We start from the raw sequence: 21,750 nt of genomic DNA, 5'->3' as shown, positions 1-21,750 counted from the left end.
CTCAACTTATAGTTGAGTGTCGTGGCTCTTTGGCCTGGCCCATTTCGATGCCAGGGTAGCTCATAGCTTGCCCTGGGTCTATTCAGTCCCTCGTCGGGACCCTGCTACTGGGGTGCTAGGAACTAAGGGCAACTAACTGAGTCAAGAAATCAGATGCCCAGGAGTAAATATTATTCAGAGTCAATCAACTCCCAAGTTACAAAGTATAATACTAACTGTCTTCCTCTGTCCACACAGAAAGGACATTGCTTACAATACAAGTTCAGTGTCCTTAGATGGGTGTGACCTGATAAACCTAAGCTACCTGAGGAAGGACAAAAGAGTGTTATCCTACAGGAGACCATGGATGGTGGCAGGGATCCAACCTGGTTGGCTCCATGCAAGATAAGTGCCCTACCTGCTGTACTATTCTCCAGCCCCAGTGGCATATTATTTTTGAAGTTTTAAGAAGTCATAGTCTTCACAAATCCCTTGTTCTTGTAGTTTTTAGTAACACTGATAGTTACCACTACTTATTGTTATCATTTCAGAATTAAAAAATCATTTAATAAAATAAGAAATTGTGAATTCCTACAATTAAAAGTTTCCATAAATGGATTTAGGACCCACCAAACGTTTTGGGGAATGGAGTTGTTAGTTATTCTTCCCTCATCTACAAAAATAACGAAGTGATCTTTTGAAAGATAGTGAGAACTTCATTATGATATAATTGACATACCACATAGTTTACCCATCCAAAGTACCTAATTAAGTTGTTTTTTTGTACTTTGATTTTCTTTATTTCTTTAACCCTTAGTACAGAGGATTGACAAGAAACAACACCAAACAGAACTCTGTGTTGCTGTTGGAGCAGCTTTCTTCTTTGTGTGACAAGGTAATAAGGTGTTTTTTTTTTTTCAACATCCTATTTAAGGATGTGTGAGGAAAGGGAATATGGCTTGTTGAGCTTTGTTTCTGCATCGTTTCATTTCTTTGATAAAATGTAACATGATTTCAGTCATTATTCTTGTTAATTCTAAAGTGCTCTGCAGATAATGATGCTTTGTTTTTAGAAGAGTTTCAAAAATATATTTCCTGGCAAGTAATTGCTTTACAGTTTAAAAATATTAGGGCCTCAGTCATAGTTTAATGGGTGGGGTGCTTGCATTGCTAGTGGCAATCCCGGGTTTGATCCCAGGCATCCCATATGGTCCCTGGAGCCCTGCCAGTAATGATCCCTGAGCATAGCCTTGTGTGAACCCCACCACTTCTCCCCAAATAAATTTAGACTCAGAATGCACAGGGTTAAGACACTTGCCTTGCATCTAGTCAACCCCAACTCAATACCAAACACTACCCCAGTAGCTGTTGAGTACAGCTGGGTAGAGCCAAGAAAATGTTAGAATTTTAGACTTCACTAAAATTCTTTTTAATTGACTTCTTCAACATCTGACTTCAATTCTGTGAATATATCATGAATATATTGATTATGGGCTGGTGCGATAGCATAGTGGGTAGGACTTTTGCCTTGCACGTGGCCGACCCAGGTTCGATTTCTCCATCCCTCTCAGAGAGCCTGACAACCTACCTAGAGTGTCCCACCTGCACGGCAGAGCCTGGCAAGCTCCCCATGGCGTATTTGATATGCCAAAAACAGTAACAACAAGTTTCACAATGGAGACGTTGCTGGTGCCTGCTCATGTAAATCGGGAGGACAGTGCTACAGTGCTACATTGAATATATACATTAATACTTAATCTATATGTATTATTATTTTTATGGCAAAGCCTAGGGGGATAGAATTAAGAATAACATTTAAATCACTTGAATTAGTATTTGCAGATTTTCTTTTTTTGAAGATGCTTAGGTCATTTGCAGCTATTTTAGCAGATACATATGTATATGTAATAGTATGATTTAAAGGTGGACAGAGTCACACTATAAATATTTTATCAAATTTTTTGTGTTTAGGAAACTTGTAGAGGAAATATAAATTTGCCCTTTTTAAGCTTCTTGACTATATGACAACTTATATATGTGTTTTTGTTATTTTGTTCTGTTTTTGTGCCACAACTGGCATTGTTCAGGACTTACTAAGTGGGGCTTAGGGTTCTCCGAAGTACCCGGCATTCAACCTGGGTTAGCCATGCGTAAAGCAAACATCTTACCTACTGTACTGTTGCTTCAGCTTAGATATTTAAATGGTTTACTATTAGTCACTTTCTTCATGAAGTTGATAGTTATTTCAATAATTTTATAAACTGAGCTTTGAAAGTATAGTAGCCTAAAGTATAACGCTAGTACATGTTTTCATCCTCTAAGACCTAATTTAAGGGGTAGAGAGATAATCAGACAACAGGGAAGATACTTGCTTTCCCATAGCTGATGTGGATTTGATCCCTGGAATCACATATGGTATCCCAAGCCTTTCCAGGAGTAAGCTTTGAGCATTGCCAGGGATGGCCCAAAACTAAAAAAAAAAAAAAGAAAAGAAATGGGAGAAGAAAAATACAAAAAAAAAAAAAAAAAAGAAAGCTGCCCTAGATATTTTGAAAATATGATGGAATTTTTAGGAATTAGTTTTATAGATAATGTTTGAAGTCAAAATCGGGCAGGTATCTAAAATTTGCCTAATATTAGTTTAATATACTAACCTTAAACCATCTAACAGTGAAAATAGGCAACAGTAATTCAAGAAGTACATTATGTTTATAGTTGTTTTGATTTAAATTTGTTGGATTAGATTAAAACCACTGTTGTTGCTTTTCAGACAATGACTGTAGAACATTAGGCTATTACTTGTTAGAGGGATACATAAAAGGAGCTTCTTATGTATGTTCTTAATTTAAGGCAGCCAAGGGAAAAATTTTAGAAATGTATGTTATGTAATTTGATGGTTACATCTTTAAATGTGTAGCAGTTCACATTTTCTTATGTTGGTCATAATGAGTCTTTCACATTTTTGGAAAAATAATATTTTGAACCGTTTGCTAATTCCTGGAAGTTAATCTAATGCTTTATGACTGCGTTTTTTATATAATTTATGTAACTCTTTTTTTTTTTTTTGGACTACCTGCTCTGTGCCAGATACTTGTTTCGAGTACTGGCGAGAAAGAGGTTGACAGCAAACCTCTTGGCAGCTTTCATAAGACTTAAATTATAGTGATTTATATGATTTTTAAGTTAACTAAGCTTTAAACAGTTTGTGATTAGCCCCAGAACAGAAATAAAATATCCTGAAGTAAGCTTATTTTATGAGATTAGAATTCTAAGAGACTATTGTGAATAGTGCTGCAATGAATAGATGGCTTTTCTGCAGTATGTTTCTGCCCTCGCCCCTTCCCTCCCCCAGGGATATACCCAGAAGTGGTATTGCTGGTCATCTGGAAGTTCTATTTCTAGCTTTTTGAGGGATGTCGCTATTGTTTTCCCAAAAGGCAGGACCAGTTGACATCCCCACCAACAATGAAGGAGAGTCCCTTTCTTCCCAAATCCACGCCAGCACTGGTTTGTTCTTTTTAATGTGTGCCAGTCCTGTGGTGTGAGATGATATCTCATTGTTGTTTTGATTTGTATCTCCCTGATATTAATGATTAAAATCATTTTTTTTATGTTTCTTTTGGCCATCTGGAACAACCCCAGTCCCCCAGAACAGATGACTGAATAAAGAAACTATGGTAGATCTATATAATGGAATACTATGCAGTCACCAGGAAAAATGAAGTCATGAAATTCACATATAAATGGATGGATATGGAGAGTATCATGATGAATGAAATGAGGCAGAAGGAGAGGGACAGACATAGAATGGTTGGACTTATTTGTGGAATATGAAAAACAATAGTATGAGATTAAGACCCAAGGACAGTAGCAGCAAGAGCCAGGAGGACTGGTCCATGATTGGAAGCCCAAGATGCAGTGGGGAAAGGGCATTTAAAATAGAGAAGGGACCACTATGATAATGATAGTTGGAAATGATCATTCTGGACAAGAACTGAATGTTGAAAGTAGGTAAAGGGACAAACATGATAACCTTTCAGTACCTGTATCGCAAACCATAGTGCACAAAAGGAGAATGAGAGTGAGTGAGAGAGAGAGAGAGAAAAAAAAACAGAAGATAAGTAATTGTCTGCCATAGAGGTAGGCTGGGGGTTAGGAGGCAGGAGGGAAACTTGGGGACATTGGTGGTGGGAAATGTATACTGGTTAAGTGACAGGAGATGGAACCTTGTATGACTGAAACCTAGTCATAAACAACTTTGTAACAGTGGTTCAATTAAAAAATTTATGTAATTCTAAAACCAGATGGGGTTGTTAGGGAAGCATGCTATCTACTGTCATATGACCAGGGAATTCTCATGGTGTCCTATAAACAGGAGTACCATCGTTTGTTAGGTTGTTATGCTCTTGAAAAACTTGAGTCAGGGTTTGAAAACTCACATTTAACATTTGATTTGGCTATATAGTTTTGGACATAAAGGGTCCATTCTCAAGTCTTGATTTTGTGAAGTGAGATCATAAAAGGACATAAAGGGTCCATCCTCAAGTCTCAGAGACTTGATTTGTTAAGTGAGATCAAGAATTATTAGAATTCAACTGTGTTATGAATGCTGTATTAATAGTTGCTATAAATGTGACGATGCAAGGAATGATAGATTATGAAATTTAGAATGGTTTCCATTTTTTCCTCTCCTCTCCCTCTCCCTCTTCCCCTCCTCTCCTTTCTTTCCTCTTCTTTTTTCCTTTTTCTTTTTTTCCTTTTGATTTTATGGCCATACCCAGCCATGTTTGGGGCTCATCCCAGCTCAGTGCTCCAGCGTTGCTCTCAGCAGTGCTCAGGCAACTCTGTGGTGTCAGGATCAAACCTTGGCCTCCTGCATATAAAACATATGTTCAACCCAGTGAGCGATCTCTCCAATTCTATTTCTAATGTGTAATAAATATTTCGTCTAAAGTAGAGTATGTAATAAAAAGTGTAGCCACTTTAATCATTCAGGACACATACCAGATTGTAAGTTACATTGAACTACCCTTATCATGTCTTAAGTTATTAAGCTATCACTATAACTAAAACATTTATACAGGAAATATGATTTAATGTTGCCTTCCATATTTTGCTCCTAATATACTTAGGACTCGGCTTTGATCTGGTATATTCACAAATCTTTGTCTACTCTTTGGTATACAGTCTTGGGCATTTTGAAATCTTATGCAAAACAAAAAACAAACCAAAAAACCCCCTTGGTATTGGACATCTGTTACAACTAATTAGTTTTAATTATGCTCTCTCTCTGTCTCTCTCTCTCTATATATATATCTATATACATATATCTATATACATATATCTATATACATCTCATGTGACATGAGGTGTCAGTTTCATTTCAGATCATTTAGGGCTTTAAAATCTTATTTATGGGGATGTGTTAATTGTTAGAGCTTATATTTCTAACATAATAGTCATAAAAGGTTTCTGTATCACAGTGTTTTTTTTAAGTGCATAATCAAACTGAAAATGTCCTTAAATATATTATGTTGGATCAATATGTCAAAGTTTACAAGGGGCACCGCATATATGATAAGGGTCTGCCTAGGCTTGGGAGTGCAGAATAAGAATAAATAGGTTCAGTTTTTTTTAAACCAGTCAAAAACTGCTCTATATTTTTTGGCTTTTGATATGTTGTCTTCTCTGCTAATGCATATTAGCATTAAATCACTAATTTATAGGGAAAAAATTTAAATTGCCTTCAGATATGTTTTAATTTTGAAGTCAGAGAAGATCCAGTTAAAAGATTAGAAAATTATGGCTAAATCGGACAAAATCTTTTGATGGCAGAATTCCCAGCTTCTCATTGGTTGGAAGATATATTAAGAATTTACACTAACAATCTGCACTTGAAACAAATGTTGGGAGCAAAAGGTTTTTTCAGATAAATAATCCACTGGAAAAGGACTTTGAATGCCTTTCTTTGTCTTTGTTTGTCCAAGGTTGTTTATAAAGAAGTAAGTAATTGTTCTCATTTTTTTAATAGTGGTGATATTAGAAGAGAGCCATATTAAGTGCACATTATTTTAGATTTTTCCTTCTGAATCCATGTTAGCAGAAAAAATATGAGTGGACACTTGTCTGATGACACTGTTTAAGAGTGACTCTTATCCTGTGTTCTGTTTCCTCTAGGTTGGTGCTCTTTTTGTACTGCCATGTACTATTAGTAGCGTAATTATTCCACCTCCCAGCCAACTTAGTTCCAGAAAATGGAAAGAATATCTAGCTAAAAAGCCCAAGACGATCTGTGGTAAGTAATTATCTTTATATTGTTTTTATGGTGCAATATAATGTACTATTAAAATTTGAATATTTTAACAGTTAATATTTCCCAATGAGAGAATAGTGTTTTAAACTAATACTGCTGATTTAAAGGACTCACATTATGTTAATATTTTTGTTATCTATAACCATGTCCTAAAAACTCAAGAAATAAAGTATATATAACCATATTAAAAATGATGGTCATCTTCAGTGATGGTTGTATTGCTTAAGTGGCCAGTTCTTTTAAACATGTATTTCTTAGAGACATTTTGAAGATGAAACTTGTGAAAAGTAAGTGATTTATTTCTTATTTGCTACACTCAAATATCAAATATTTGCTCGGTGGTGGTCCATGGAAACACTGGGGTATTGCCCTAGAGTACCTGGACATCCCTGATGTAGTCTTGGTGGTCCCCTGATGACTATACCTAGCATTAAATGAGTTGACTGAGTACCCCAGGAGGGGCCTTGGGCTCCCAGAGAGCCTCTCTCCACCCCACAATACCTAGAAACAAAATTTATGATACAATTTTGTGAAGAAATTTGCAAAACACATGTATCAGTATATGCTGTGCAGTGTTATAAATGGTTCTAATGTTTAGACATTCGTTTGATTTTTGTAATGCCCCTGTGGGTGCCTTTAATCCTCATGTACAAGAAAATGGGGTTTGGAGAAGTTAAGAGTTTTTGATTGACAGATTCTTGGTTCAGATCTGGACTCTGCAAATTCACAGCTCTATAACTTCTCCAAGAGTTTGAGTCCTGCCTCCAACTTTCTAATATCTAACATCTTAGTGGTCATTATATGTTGGGGAACAGTTTTTTCCCAACATGCCAGGACAGGTTGTGCACCGGGTTCAGGCAGATATGGGGCAAAGTATGATGCTCCTGTGGAGAAACACCCTTTGGGAGCAGCTGATGACTGTTCACTTTATTGCCAAATACACATATATTTTACAGAGGGTTTCAGCTTACAGGAAGGTCCACTCACATAAAGTTCAGCATTATTGGCCTACAACTTCTCCTTCTCTGCTTTGCCCTGGTCCAATCCCAGTGATACAGTTAGGATGACCTACTAAGTGACAGTTTCTGTGTCTTTGGCGCATGTGACTAGGAGACTGAGTGAGTCTCAAGGCCGAACACCCCGTGCTGACTCCCTGTTCTTGCCAACTTTGCCCAGATACTCCCTCTTGCGAAGCTTTGTTTTTGAGTCGCTTTGCAAAATCAGCTCTTATCTGCTCCAGTGCCTGTCGCCATACTCCACAATTATAATATGAAAGTTCTAATTTCTACTATAAAATAAGAGACTTATTTAAGTCTAGACTATCATTTTCTTTGACAATTATACCTGAAAATGTTAAAAGTTTCTTGTCCAAAGTTACGTAGTTATAGCTAATTTGTCTTCCTTTATTTTCTGCTTTAGTGTAATGACTTAAAATTTTTTTGCCTATTTATTTATATAAACAAATTATATATATTTCCATAAACATGTTCTAATATATTTTATGTATTTCTGTTTGTATATTATGCATATATATAAACATATTTACAGATTTTTTTATTGGTGGTAGTTTGTTTTGGGGCCACATCCAGCGGTGTATGACCTGATATAAATTCAAGTGAGTTTTTCTGGAGGCAAAGTGGGATTAATAGAACCCTTTGCATTGTGCTAACAACAAAAAGTACATTTTTCACCTTCTTCATGCCTCAGGAATCACCTGGTATTTGGGCTTACATAAAAGCAAAATCAGAAATAGATTTCCTGAGTGACTTAGAGTCAGTTTCACTTAGACTACATAAGATTGTGGTATAATTTTCCATTTCTCAGAATCACATAGGCTGATTAATATATCCGATGTTCATATTTCATAAAGATCTGCACCCAGAGATCACTTCTAGTGGTGTTCAGGGGACCATATGCAGTGGCACGATTGAGTCTGGTTGGCTGTGAACAAGGCAAATGCCCTACCTGCCATATTATCATTCTGGCCCTCCACGGATATCTTTATGACCACCAGCTCTTCAACTAGCACTATTTTACAGTCAGACCTAGCAGTAAGTAAGCGTTTTCAGGGAATTTAATATCATGCTGCAGCAGCAGGTCCTATTCTCTGTTAGCTAGCACATACCTAGTCACATCTTTCACTTTGGGGAAGACCTTTAGTCCAAAGTCATTTTTTCATTCAGGTCCTTCTTTGCCATCCCATGTGAAACTGCAGTGAGATTCAATATTTTTTTGCCCTGTAGACTTATTACCATCTAAATAATGCAGGTCTGTTTCATTAGAAGTGAGAAGAGAATAGATGTAACCTTTTATCATTTATTCCCTGTGCCAGTAGTAATGCCTGATAGTAGGTATATAGAAAGTATTTGTTATACATTAAGTAAAATGTATAATAAGTTTTCTGATAGTAAGAGCAGCCACCTAGAAAAGTAAAGAAGGATTTGGAATGCACTTTGCTCAAATAGTATGAACCCAGTGCATGGAACACTTCTCAGTTTCTTTTCTTTAATTTTTCATTCTTTGATGAAATGAGATTTAGACACAGGGACTAGGTAGGAATATATGAAATGATTATACTTGTATATAAAAATGGTTAAGTAGTGGCAGTTTTTATGCAATTTGAACTAAGAGTAGTTAAAAGAATGATCTTTAAAATGATTTTTAGTGAAATACCCAGAAAGTACTAGGATAAACACAAGAGAACTTTATAGACATATGCAGTTAACTAAATCCTGTTACATTTCTCAGTAAAGATTGCTATATTTATTCAAATATTATACTAAACAGTCAGTTTTATAATGTAAAGTGCTTGCTCAATTTACCATGTTCACTTTTATGAAGTTGTCAAAAAAATTTGGTGTTGATCATTGCCTAATTTTATATAAAGAGAAAACTAAGATACTGAGAATTCAAGAACCGTTTCCAGTATCTCAGTATGAAATAAAAGTCTCAACCCATCTCTGAAAGCCATGTATGTCATTTTATAATCCTAAATTTTATAATTTTCTTAAGTCCTTGGTGTGCCTTCCAGGCCATGCTCAGAGTCATTCTTGGCCATTCTTGTCCAGCTAGCTCCATGGTGCTGGGGGCCTCTAGGACCACACCAGCAGTGTGGGCAGCTAACGCAGTCCCGTTCAGGGGTGCTGGAAGCCCATAGAGCTTGACCCAGGCATGCTGAATTCCAGCTCTTTGAGCAGTCCAGTCCTTTGTCCAATTGCCTTCATCCTTAATGTTTCATAATTGTGACTAAAACTAATAAGCTTACTGTATAAATATGTTTAAGTGATGTACATTATAAATTAGTGTCACAGTATAAAATAAAATGACAGAATAACTGATTAATAATTTCCATCTTGAGAAACAGATAAAGGGCTCTAATAAAGATTTGAAAGACATTTTGGTAGCAGAGACAGTATTATTTCAGCCAACAGATACTCATTGTGTGCCCACTGTGTGCAGGGTATCATTCTGGGTGCCAGCAGTTTAATTGTGGGCACTCAACCAAGTGGACGACTGACTTTCATTTAACATACACCATGAAGCAGCATGTTCGTTCTCCTTAAGCACACAGGAACATTTTTCAGGATAGATCATAATAGGACATTGAATTTGAAAGGATAGAAATAATATGCAGCTTTTTCTCTAATTACAGTGCAATTAAATTACAAATCAATAACAGAAGGATAGCTAGGAATTACTTCAGAATAGTTACAGTTAAAAAATACTTCCACAGGTCAAAAGAAACAAGTCTTCTCAGTAGTTCTAAATGAAAATAAAAAGAAGCCATCATATTTATAGAAAGCTGCTAAAGCAGTGCTAAGAATATCTTAAAATGAAGGACTACAATTGTTCATGGTTAATCTAAACTTTTATCCTCTTAGCTCAAGAAGCCAAAGACTAAACCCATGTAAGTAAAAGGAAATAGGTCATAAATCAATTAATAAAATTCTGAGGATATATCTAACAAAAGAAATATAAATTACAAAGCACTGTGGGTCTGTGTCAAGCCGCGGACAGCAGGATGTTCTGCAGGATAGGGTTTGTTAAAAATTGTCACAAATAAGGCGAACTTCAAGAGATACCTAGTGAAACTTATTAGTCGATGAGAAGGCAAAACCAGTTACTATGCTCAGAAACGTTTGGTGATCCAGGGTAAAAATAAATGCAGCACACCAAAATACAGGATGCTATTTTGGTGTCACCATCAGAGACATCACTTGTCAGATTGCTTATGTCAGATGAAAGGAGATACAAGAGTTTTTGCAGCATCTGCACATGAACTTCCAAAGTACGGAGTGAAGATTGGTCTGCTGCTGGCCTGAACGCTTCTCAATAGAGTTGGCATGGACAAGATAGATCAAGGCCAGGTGGAGGGCACTGGAGATGAATAGAATGTAATAAAGCATTGATGGGCAGCCTGATGCCTTCACCTGCTATTTGGAAAAGGACTTGCCAGAATTACTACTGGAAACAAGTATTTGGGACGCTGAAAGGAGCTGCAGATGGAGGATTATCTATTCCTCACAGTACCAAATAATGCCCTTCCTGTGACTCGGAAAGTAAAGAATTCAATGCTGAAGGACATCAGAAACACATTATGGCAGAGAACGTTGCAGAATATATATGTTACCTAATGGAAGAAGATGAAGGTGCCTACAAGAAAAAGTTTTCTCAATATGTAAAAAACAACATAACTTCAGATATGATGGAGCAGATGTGGCTACACGGGCCAACCTCATATATGAGAAGAAACCTAAGAGAGAAGTTGAAAAGAAAGGTAGAACTGTCTCAAAATGTCTATTGCCCAGAAGAAAAAGCAGGTAGTCCGTAAGAAAGCAAATTTCTTCAGAGCTCAGGTGCGATCTGCTGAGAGGTAAAATCAACCCATGATTTTTTATGGACATTTTGCAAAGATAATAATAAACTATTGACCAACCAGTGATTTCTGCATAAAACTCTTGTTAATGAAACTGTAGGGGGGAAAGACTGTAATTATAAAATGGAAATTGCTGGTGTCTTCCCCCCCCCCCCCCCCCCCCCCAGGAAAGAAAAGAAAACAACAGAGCATTATTGAGCATAATTAAAGATGTATAAGACAATGGGATGATACACCATATTCATCGATTGGAAAATTCAGTATTATTCAAATGACACTTCTGGGGCTCAGGGGATGACTCAGAGGACTGGAGTGTGGATTTGGCATGCTGGTGCCCCATGTTATGTTACCCACATAAAATATAACAGAAAACTCATAGAAAAATGATGCTTTGGGCTAGGAATGCAGCTCAGTGGTAGAAAACTTGTTTTGCTTGTGTGAGACATTTGGGTTCAGTCTCTTGAACTTGCCGCCTCCCGACCAAAAAAAGATATTTATCTCCACATTGACCAGATTGATCAGTTGGATCTAATCACTAAAAACTAATGAACAAACCCATAATAAATTTATGTGAAGTTTCTAAAAGAGTTTTGCAGAGAACCATGTTGTAGAGCTTATACTTCTTGACGATCAAGACAGCATGTTATTGAGACAAGAATATAAATATCAGTAGAACAGAGAATAGAGACAGAGAAGCAGTAGGAACAGTGTGAACATATTCTCAGTGATGCCGGAAGAACTGGATATTCATATTTTTAAACATATACATGGAACTTGACGTTGATCACATGGTTGGATTATATTCCTAATTGTAAATGCTAAAACTATAAACCTTTTTAAAGAAAACATATACGTGGGGTAGAGAGGCAGTTACTTAGCTTAGCTGTTGGAGCTCTTGTCTGGCCTATGTGAGGCCGTGAGTTTGATCAACAGGACTGCAGAATAAAATTATGGAAGAAAGGAAAGCTATACACCAATGGACAGTCTGTAGAGAGAAAAACAAAAATGGAGAGATGGTACCGGATTAAGGCATGCAGAATTTATGCGCACCTGATGGTGGTTCTGTCCCCGGCATGGTAAGGTCCCCTGAACATTGCCTGGTACAACCCTGCAGCCCCGCCAACCTTGCAAGCCCGAGCTGTGTCATGTCCTCTAGCCAGACATTGAGTGTCTCTCCCACTTAACCCACCTCGACCGACTGTCACCTTCTGAGCACTGTTTGCCAGACTCTTTCCCCCTCCCATCCCCCGCCCATAGGTTAGAAGGAAAAAAATACAGAATTTCACCAAAATATTTAGGAAATGTTTTATATAAAGTTGCTAAGAAAGTTTTCAAGTCATATGCCTGACAGTTGACAGATATCAACAACAACAAAAAAATCTTACAACTGAATAAGGCGACTCAGTAAGAAGGTAAGAGGATTGAATAGACATATTCACTGTAAGTATATAAAATAGCTAATAAAGCAAATGAAAGATGCTCAGAATCATTACGTTGCAAATTAAAACCACAATGCACTTCTATAATACACCCACTATAATGCCTGTAATTAAAAATAGTGGCGCTCAAATGTAGAGGAAAATGTGGAAAACCACAAGTTTCATACATTGTTGATGGGAGTGTAAAGTAGTACAGCTACTATGGAAAACAGTTTGGCAGTTAAACTTCACTTAACTCTGCAACCCAGTGCTTCCATTCCTAGGTATTGACTCAGAAGAAATGAGAACATATGTTCACACAAATGCTTTCAGGCAAATGTTTATAAAAGCAATATCCGTAATAGTTAAGAATTAGCAACTATGCAAATGCCCATGAATTAGTGAACATACAGTTCGTTTTATCCACACAACGAAATACTCCTTAGTAATAAAAAGGCTGAAAATTTTGGAGTGTGTCTAAAAAACGCTGCATTTATAAACTCAAGCTTAAAAGACGATTATGATTTTATTTACATTAAGTTTCTGTGAAAGTCAAAAAGAGACAGAAAGCATACTAGTGGTCACTGAAGGCCGTTAGTAGGATGGGAGATCTACTATAATGCAGGTTTTTCCAAACTGAACTGGTAAATGCACAGTTTGTAATTTCCTTAAATATTGTCAAACTATAAGTACCAGGAGGATTACTCCATGGCTTTGAGGACAGCCACACACGCTAGGGGAAAAGGCAGCTCAGGTAGAGAAGGGAGCACCAAATAAAGGGTGTTGGGAGGTTCCTCTCAGGATGGGAAATGCGTGATGAGAGTAGACTATAGTCCGAACAAGATTGCCACTCAGTGTCTCTTTTGCAAACCACAGCACTCAAAAGGAGAGAGATAACAAAAGGGAATGCCCTGCCACAGTGGTAGGGTGAGATGGGGGTAAGGGGGGTGGGAGGGATACTGGAACTGGTGGTGGTGGAAAATGGGCACTGGTGGAGGGATGGGTATTCGATCATTGTATAACTGAAACCCAAGCACAAAAATTTGTAAGTCTACAACTATACCTCATGGTGTTTCACTAAAGGAAAAAAAAATATCAAACTAAGCCAGACAGACGGACAGACACACACACACACACATATATTTGCTTGCACACACATAACATTTGTTACTTCATGAAAACTTTTGCAAGAACCATCCCAAAATTCTTATGCTTAAATGCAAAACTTTGTTTCATTTTAGTGATTTTTAACATCAACTCACATTAGAATCACCTTGGGAGATATTTTTTTTGGGGGGGGGTTGTTTGTTTTTTGTGTAACCATGAGAAACAAAGTTACAAAGCTGATCATGGGGTGGTTTCAATCATAAGAGTTCCAACACCCACAACTGGGAGATAGTTTTTAAAGCAAAGAAAACTAAGTTACACAAATTCCTGCCTGAGAATAATGAAACCCAAATCTCTGGGTGAGAAACTAGGGCTTTAGTTGTTCATAAACGTGTCCTAGGATTTCTAGGGTATATCTGGATTTGAAGAGCTCCACTGGGGTGAGCCCCCTCAACCTGCGGCAGGTGAACCACTTCCTGAAGAGTCCTTCACCTGCTTTCAGGGAAGAAAAATGATTGACTAGGAATCACTGCTTGCAACTTTTAATTCCTTGGGGAAAAAAATGAAAATACTTGTTGAGTATATTTCACAACTATATTCATTTGAATTGCAATTAGTAAATATATTAAAAAGCTTTGTAAACTGGCAGTAGCATCTATTTATAGCTTTCAAGTTGGCTGTTTCACTGATGAAATATTACACTGATAAATTTTTCACTGATATAATATCAGGGCTATACCTGGTGGTGCTTGGAGAGGGGGGCATACAATACGATGACTAGAACTCAGGATCTCGCTAATGCTGGGCGTCTATCTGGTCGACCATCTGAGGGATTTCTCAGTCTCCTGTTTTCTTCTTTTTCTTTTCTTTGTATCGTGTGTGTGTGTGTGTGTGTGTGTGTGTGTGTGTGTGTGTGTTATTTGGTCTACTCCCATAGGCACTCGAGACAATGTGGGGCCAGGGTTCAAACCCTGACTTCCAGCATTGAAAACATGTTTTGCATACACTCAGTCCACCGACCTACTTCTCCATCTATTATTTGTCACTAATTCAGAACATTTACTTAGTCAGAATACCCAGTCTCCCTAATTGTTCTGGATATTTTCCATTATATCAGATGGTTTATTTTCCCCCTTTGCAGAAATACGACTTTGCTTTTTACATTGTCACACTGTTTCTTAAAAAGGAAGTTTGTTTTGTTGTTAGTGTTTTTGTTTTGTTTTTGAGGCCTCCCAGAGGGCCCGTGGGCTGCTGGGCAGCATTCAGCCAGCCATAGTTCGGTGCTAGTGCCCAAAGATAAGAAGGAGGTTTTGCAGGATTTTAAGAACTGTGAGAAATTTATTGGTAGAAATAGGATTTGATTTTTATTACACTAGAATTTTGTTAGCTAATGAAACTAATCCCTGAGTGCATGAGCCAGAAGTAACCCCTGTGCATCACCGGGTATGACCCAAAAAGAAAAAAAAAAAGAAAAAAAAAGGAAAAAAAAAGAAACTAATGATACATCTTCTCTTCACTATAGTTATATATTAGAAAATTTGATACAACTTGTTTTGATACAACTGGATTTTGCTTCTCCCATTTTACCTATCTAGTGGATTCAGGAGGGGTGATTATTTTTGGTGGGGAGGGGCCAAGCAAACCAATCAACTTTGTGTGGAATCCAGTTGATAGTATGAAAATAATAGCTGAAAATAGAAATTTCCACTAGTAATCATGTTTGATAGTATCTGTAGGAAGAACCAGAAGAATTGAATATCTATGCTAATTGTGAATGTTACTCTGTGGTATTTACATAAAATTTATTTATTAAATCTTCACTTAACACCTGCCACATTGGAAACAATGGTTTTCAAGTAACTATTCTTATATAGTTAGGGGATGCTTAAAAATAGGTATTTTTCTTTTGAAGAAAATAAGACTGTTGTAATTACATGCACCAGTGATTTAAAGTCTAATAAAGATGGTAAGGTTTAAAAGAAGTGAGAAAAATATGTTGTGGACAAAAAGAAACAGGTGTAATTTGAGCTGGCAGAGTGCTAAGTTTTTAAGTGAAATAATGCAACTTGAAACTACTGGTAATTCCAAATGCAACTGGTAACGGCCATTGTTATACCTATTAATCTTTATTTAAATTCCTTTTCTGGGACTGTAATTCTCAATGTTGGTATTTGTCAATGTCAACATTTTCCCACCCATTTCCAAAAGAAGACTCGGTTTTGCTCAGTGATTTCCAAAATTCTGGGTCTAGGTGAAGAAATGTGAGTCCTTAATATTCTGCATGTGAACATTCTCCATAAGAATGTTGTTGATGATCAAGTCCAACCCTGATTGTTGTCTCATAATGATACAGAGTTATAAGGACAGGAAAGAAAATAGGCAAGATAATATGAAAAAGAGAATTGCCCCAAAGAAAAATTTCCAGTATGAAATATCAGGAAAATGGACCCAGGATATGTACCCCAAATTTGCATAAGATAATCCTCTCACACATTCTGCTCTTCCTAAGCCCTTTGCCCTAACCTCTGTGCATGCCTTAAACTCAATGCAAAGTGCTCACTCGTGCCCCCTCGTTAAGAAGGTATAAAAAGAAAAGAATTTTCACCTTTTTTGGTGCTTCCTACTTAAAGATACTTGATGCTCAGCTTCTTGGTCATCCTCTCCCTTTCCTCAAATCAAGTTTCCACTGAATTCAGCCATAATCTTCTCAGGTCCTCTGCTTTCTATCTTGACAAGAACCTGAGGGTGCCATAACATCATTTCTTAAGTTAGACTACAAAGAATAAATTGCGCTAGTGAAAGGGCAGTCATTTACCCGCACAGGCTAGAAAAGAATGGGTCAGGAAGCCAGAGTGCTTCTCAAGTGGGCTTTCAACCTCTCTTCCCCTTTGGACTTCCTTTTGCTCCTAGCACCTTCATGGCCATCCAGCGGGACTCTTTTCTCAGGATTGGGTACTACAAGTGTAGCTTATGAATGTTCTCTGCTGTTTTTCTGTTTTCTTAGCAGTTGAGACAGATTTGTTGTTAATTGTTCATCCACTTTTGGAATTTAATTAGTATTAATCTCTTTTCACAGATATTTGCCCTTGTAGGCTTAAGCTTTTAGTTTTTTAAATTTAGTTAGGAAAATATTTATTGAGTATACATGCTTTGCTTTGAAAAAAAAAAACTTTGTTTTCATTGGGACCAAAGTGATAATACAGCAGGTAAGGCATTTGCCTTCTGCACTGACCAGGGTTTAATCTCCTACACTCTATATGGTTCCCCAAGGCTGCCAGGAGTGATACCTGAGCACAGAACCAGGAGTAAGCTCTGAACACCACTGAGTATTTCTCATAAACCAAAAATTAAAACAACACTTATTTTTCAATCATTGAAATACATTGTGTTATTACATATAACTTTTGGGTATATATTGTTTATGTTTACTCAGCATTTGTGGGTACTGCATTACGTTTCAGCTGGAATGATAGCACAGTGGGTAGGACTTTTGCCTTGCACGTGGCCGACCCGGGTTCGATTCCTCTGCCCCTCTCAGAGAGCCCGGGAAGCTACCGAGAGTATCTCACCCAGATGGCAAAGCCTGACAAGCTACCTGTGACATATTCGATATGCCAAAAACAGTAATAACAAGTCTCACAATGGAGACATTACTGGTGCCCACTCGAGCAAGTCGATGAACAATGGGAGGACAGTGCTACAATGCTACAGTATCCGGTGTTTGTCTTACTCTGACTTATTTCCCTAAAATTTATGCTGTCTTAAAAATCTTTTCATTTTGTGAAATTTCAGGAGATAGTGAAAATAAATGCATATGTCCAGTTCACCATCTTCAACAAAAAGAACTCTTCTCTTTTTTATTTTTATTTTTTATTTATCTGTTTTTTAATTTTATTGAATCACCATGAGACAGTTATAAGCTTTCATGTTTGGGTCACAGTCACACAATGATCAAACACCTATCCCTCCACCAGTGCACATTCCCCACCACCAGTCTCCCCAGTATACCGCCCCCCTTACCCACCCTCCCCCTGCCTCCATGGAAGACATGATTCCCCATAATCTCTCTCTTCTTTTGGGCATTATGGTTTGCAATACAGACACTGAGAGGTTATCATGTTTGGTCTTTTATCTACTTTCTGCACTCTTCTCTTTTTTAATCTCAAAGGCATCATAGTCATTCTTCAGCCTTCACTGTAACCCTCACTTGATTTAAAAAAAAACAAAACAAAACACTGTATCTGTCTTAGCTGACCTTCATGTAACTGGCAGGCCAAATTAACAAATACTCTCTTCCCCTCTGTAAAATACACTTAAAAATTTTTTCATTTTATGAATTTCAGGAGATAGTAAAAATAAATGCATATGTCCACTTTTCCATTTTCAACAAAAAGAATTCTTCTGTTTTTAATCTCAAAGGTATCACAGTCATTAGAAGTTATATGTAATAACACAATGTATTTCAATAATTAAAAATAAGTGTTTCTATTTTTGGTTTTGGGCCACACCCAGTATAGTGGGCACCCACTATACCCACTTGCTGTGGATTTATACTACTTGAAGTAGTGGAATTTATTCTCAGTATGTCTGGACTTCTGCTCCAGTACAGTTCTTGTACTCACAACGTTCTGTTGATTCAACCTCAGAGAAATAAAAGCTAGAAGTAGTAGTTGATCAATGAAGAGTCTGATTATGTACAAAAGATATACTGTCTAGCCTAATGAGCCACCCCAAAAATAATGAAAAAAACAAATTTTAACTTAAAGGGAAATGTTTAAACTTGCATCATTCTTATTATGAATATAACGATAAATAATGCAATACAGCCTTCTCAATTAAATGAACTTTCAGTGCAAGTATATGGAATCATGACTTGTTTTAAAATAATAGGAACATCATTCTATCTTGTGGGTCAAAATGTCTGATTCTGCTCTGTCATATGCTGAGTTCCTCCATAATTAATACCGTCATTGTTTTTGTTTAGTTCCAGATGTTGAAGTGAAAGGAGAGTGTTCTAGTTATTATCTCTTGTTCCAAGGTAATGGCAGTGGAAAATGTAAAGCCACATTGATTTATTCTGCCAACCAGATCAATGGCTCATTTGCACTCAGTTTAATTCATGGACAGATGAAAGCAAGGGCAGAAGAAACCAAACTGAGTAAGTGTTAGCTTTCTGGGGCAAGTGCTTTGTTATGTTTTATGCATTTGTTTGTGTATATATTAAATTATATTGTTTGCAATGAACTTATTTCCTCAAAAACTCCATTTTGCTTTCAGCAGATTTACCTTTTAAAAAAATATTTAGTATTATTGGGTATGGAGAGATAGCACAGCAGGTAGGGCTCTTGCATTGCATGTAGCCAACCCAGATTCTGTCCTTGGCACCTTCAGGAGTTAATTCCTGAGTTGCAGAGCCAAGAATAAACCCTGAGTATTGACAGATCTGGCACAAAAAAAGCAAAACCAAACAAAAACATGTAGCACTATTGAACAAGAAGCTATAGAACTTAGTTCAGCATTGATTTCAAAAGTTTTAATATTTTCTATTTTCTATTTTACATTGATCGTCGATTTGCTCGAGCGGGCCCAGTAACGTCTCCATTGGAGACTTTGTTGTTACTGTGTCTGGCATATCGAATACTCTCGGCAGCTTGCCGGGCTCTCCGAGAGGGGCGGAGGAATCGAACTCGGGTCGGCCATGTTGGCCGCTTGTAAGGCGAACGCCCTACCCGCTGTGCTATCGTTTATATTCCAATATTTTGTCTCTGGTTTTCATTTACTTTTTCACCAGGATCTTGTTCCATTTCCTTGCCCTTTCTTTTCTCTTAAAGCTCTGTGTTTTGGGTATCTATCACTGTGAGACAAACTCCCCAAATTTAGTTGAAAAAGGACCATTATTATTATGTCTTCCAGTCCTGGGGGTTGACTGACCCGGCTGGATGCTTCTGTTTTGAAATCCCGCATTTGATTGAAGCCACAGGGCTGGGACCGCAGGCCTGGCAAGACTTATTAGGGCTCTGTATGAAATGTCTTCTTCTCCCACCCTTTGGCCCTGGCTCAGGATGGCTGGATAGACGCATGATAGCTGATATGCTCATCCTGGGTCCTTTTCTCACGACCACGGCCAGTCCCCTCAGAGCATCCTAATTTCAGGGTTGTCTCACGTTTGCTGACTTCTCTTGGAACCAGTGTTCTGAGAAGCCGCAAGGTTTTCTATGAGTTTCTAGAAGTCAGTGTTACTTTGGCCATGCCTTATTAGGGACTTAGACCCAACCTGGAATCATTGTGGAAGATTTCATACAGGTGAGTAGAAGGAAGTGTGGCTCATTGGTGTGGGTGGGGAGGGGTGACCCTGGGGAGCACATTTAGAGATTAGCTATGATATTCCATCACTGTTTTGTGTGGGACATTTGGTAGTGAAGTTGCTTGAGGATAATGTAATGGAGGGAATCCATACCAGCTACCAAGATTCCCTTAACTTAGAGGTAGCACAAAGTTAAATATGGTAAACAACTTAATATGCTATTTCCCTGCAACTTAGTGGTTGTAATTGACTCTGAATTATGTCAGATCTAGAGAGGTAGAAATTGTTTTGTAACATGTTCTCAGAGAACTGCATATTAGTTGTCATAGATCGTCTTAAATACAGTTTTTTCCCCCCGTACTTCTTCAGGTTTTCCTTTTGACTTCTTGTCACTTCCACAGCTTTCTGGGGAGCAACTTATAAAGAGAGAGAAACAGTTAGCTAATGTGCAAGCTTTGGCTTTGAAAGAGTACCTGAGTAAGTAGTGATTTGTACATTTCATTATGCTATTAAAATGACAAGTTGTTGATATACCATACTTTCTGATTTTTGTACTTTTTTTTCTTTTGTGACTTTTGGGGCACATGCAGTAGTGCTCAGGGCTTACTCTTGGCTCAGCACTCCTGGGTCACTCTTGGCAAGCTCAGGAGACCCTATGTGGTACCAGAAATTGACCCTTGATTGACTACGTGGACGGCAAGTGTCCTACCATTGCACTATACTCTGGTCTATTAGATTTTTTCTTATGCACTTTTGTCTTTTAGATACTATATTAATGTATAGAGCTAATTCTTTTTATTTATTTGTTTGTTTTCGGTTTGGGGGTCATACTGGCACCTGGGTGCTCTTAGGGACTTGGCAGTGTTGGGAATTGATCCTGGCCTCTTGCATTCAGAGCACACACTCCAACCCTTTGAGCTATTTTCCTAACCCTGTAAACTCTTCTTGATAGAAGTGATGTCAAATAAAAAGACAGCTGCAGCTCTTTGGACTAGATTTAGAATATCCGTTTTTATTTGGACAATGTTATTAACATTTATGAAAATATTTCTCCAGGCAAATTTTGTATTTTATTGTTTTTGACTGTGGGCTGGAAAAGATAACTCAATTTTGTTATTCTAGTTGTATATTTCTTCCTAAATATTCTCTTTATATGTTTTTGGTTGTAATGGAAGGCTAGAGACTACAAATAGGAAAAAAATAAAAGACAGTGCAAAGCAATACATTGAGCTTTGATTCTTAGATATTAATCATTGCCATTAATGATAGTAACGGTGTGAGTAGATTCCACATATTTCAAGGAAAATGTAATTAGAAGGCAAATTGATTTCAGTGATAGTACATGCTAATGCCAAGGCAAGGAAGGTACTGAAATAGTACTATTTTTGTGGATGAAAAACCTTTCTTCGAAAAAAAAAATCCGCTAGTGATATTAGTGGCAGGCTTTATTCTCATCCGCTAACCCCCTCTTCAGGGCCTGATCCGTATAAGTGTAATAAGCCTCCTGCAGCTCTTTTTAACTCAGTTCTTTCAACTTCTACCTTCTCTTTCATCTTCACCTTGGTCCCTCATCCTTCCAACCAGAAAAACTGTCAGTGTGGAAGAAGCAGAGCTCTGATGTTGGGTGCGCCTTTCTTCCTCAAGTGAGAGTGAGAAGAGTTAACCCCAGCCGCTCCAGTGGGGCCGTTCCTGTTGGCCGGCAAGGGAGAGAGCATCTGCTAGTATCGATACTAGTGGATAGTAGCTATCAGTA

At 37.6% G+C, this 21,750-nt stretch overlaps 1 protein-coding gene and 1 pseudogene across 1 annotated transcript in view; both read left to right on the top strand.

The window, feature by feature from the left end:
* MTBP (MDM2 binding protein) overlaps positions 1–21,750 on the top strand; it is an 86,235-nt gene that overhangs the window by 20,951 nt on the left and 43,534 nt on the right. Inside the window, exons 10-13 of the mRNA XM_056110582.1 lie at positions 802–874; positions 6,157–6,274; positions 18,678–18,851; positions 20,367–20,474. Of these exons, the coding sequence (XP_055966557.1) occupies positions 802–874; positions 6,157–6,274; positions 18,678–18,851; positions 20,367–20,474 (473 nt within the window). The remainder of the gene's footprint in view (positions 1–801; positions 875–6,156; positions 6,275–18,677; positions 18,852–20,366; positions 20,475–21,750) is intronic.
* On the top strand, positions 9,829–11,169 carry LOC130021632 (60S ribosomal protein L5-like; annotated as a pseudogene).

The sequence above is a fragment of the Sorex fumeus genome, unplaced genomic scaffold, assembly GCF_029834395.1.
Source record: "Sorex fumeus unplaced genomic scaffold, SorFum_2.1 ptg000002l, whole genome shotgun sequence".
NCBI classification, from domain to species: domain Eukaryota; kingdom Metazoa; phylum Chordata; class Mammalia; order Eulipotyphla; family Soricidae; genus Sorex; species Sorex fumeus.
The sequence above is the reverse complement of the archived record's forward strand: the minus strand, read 5'-3'. Positions and strand labels throughout refer to the sequence as shown.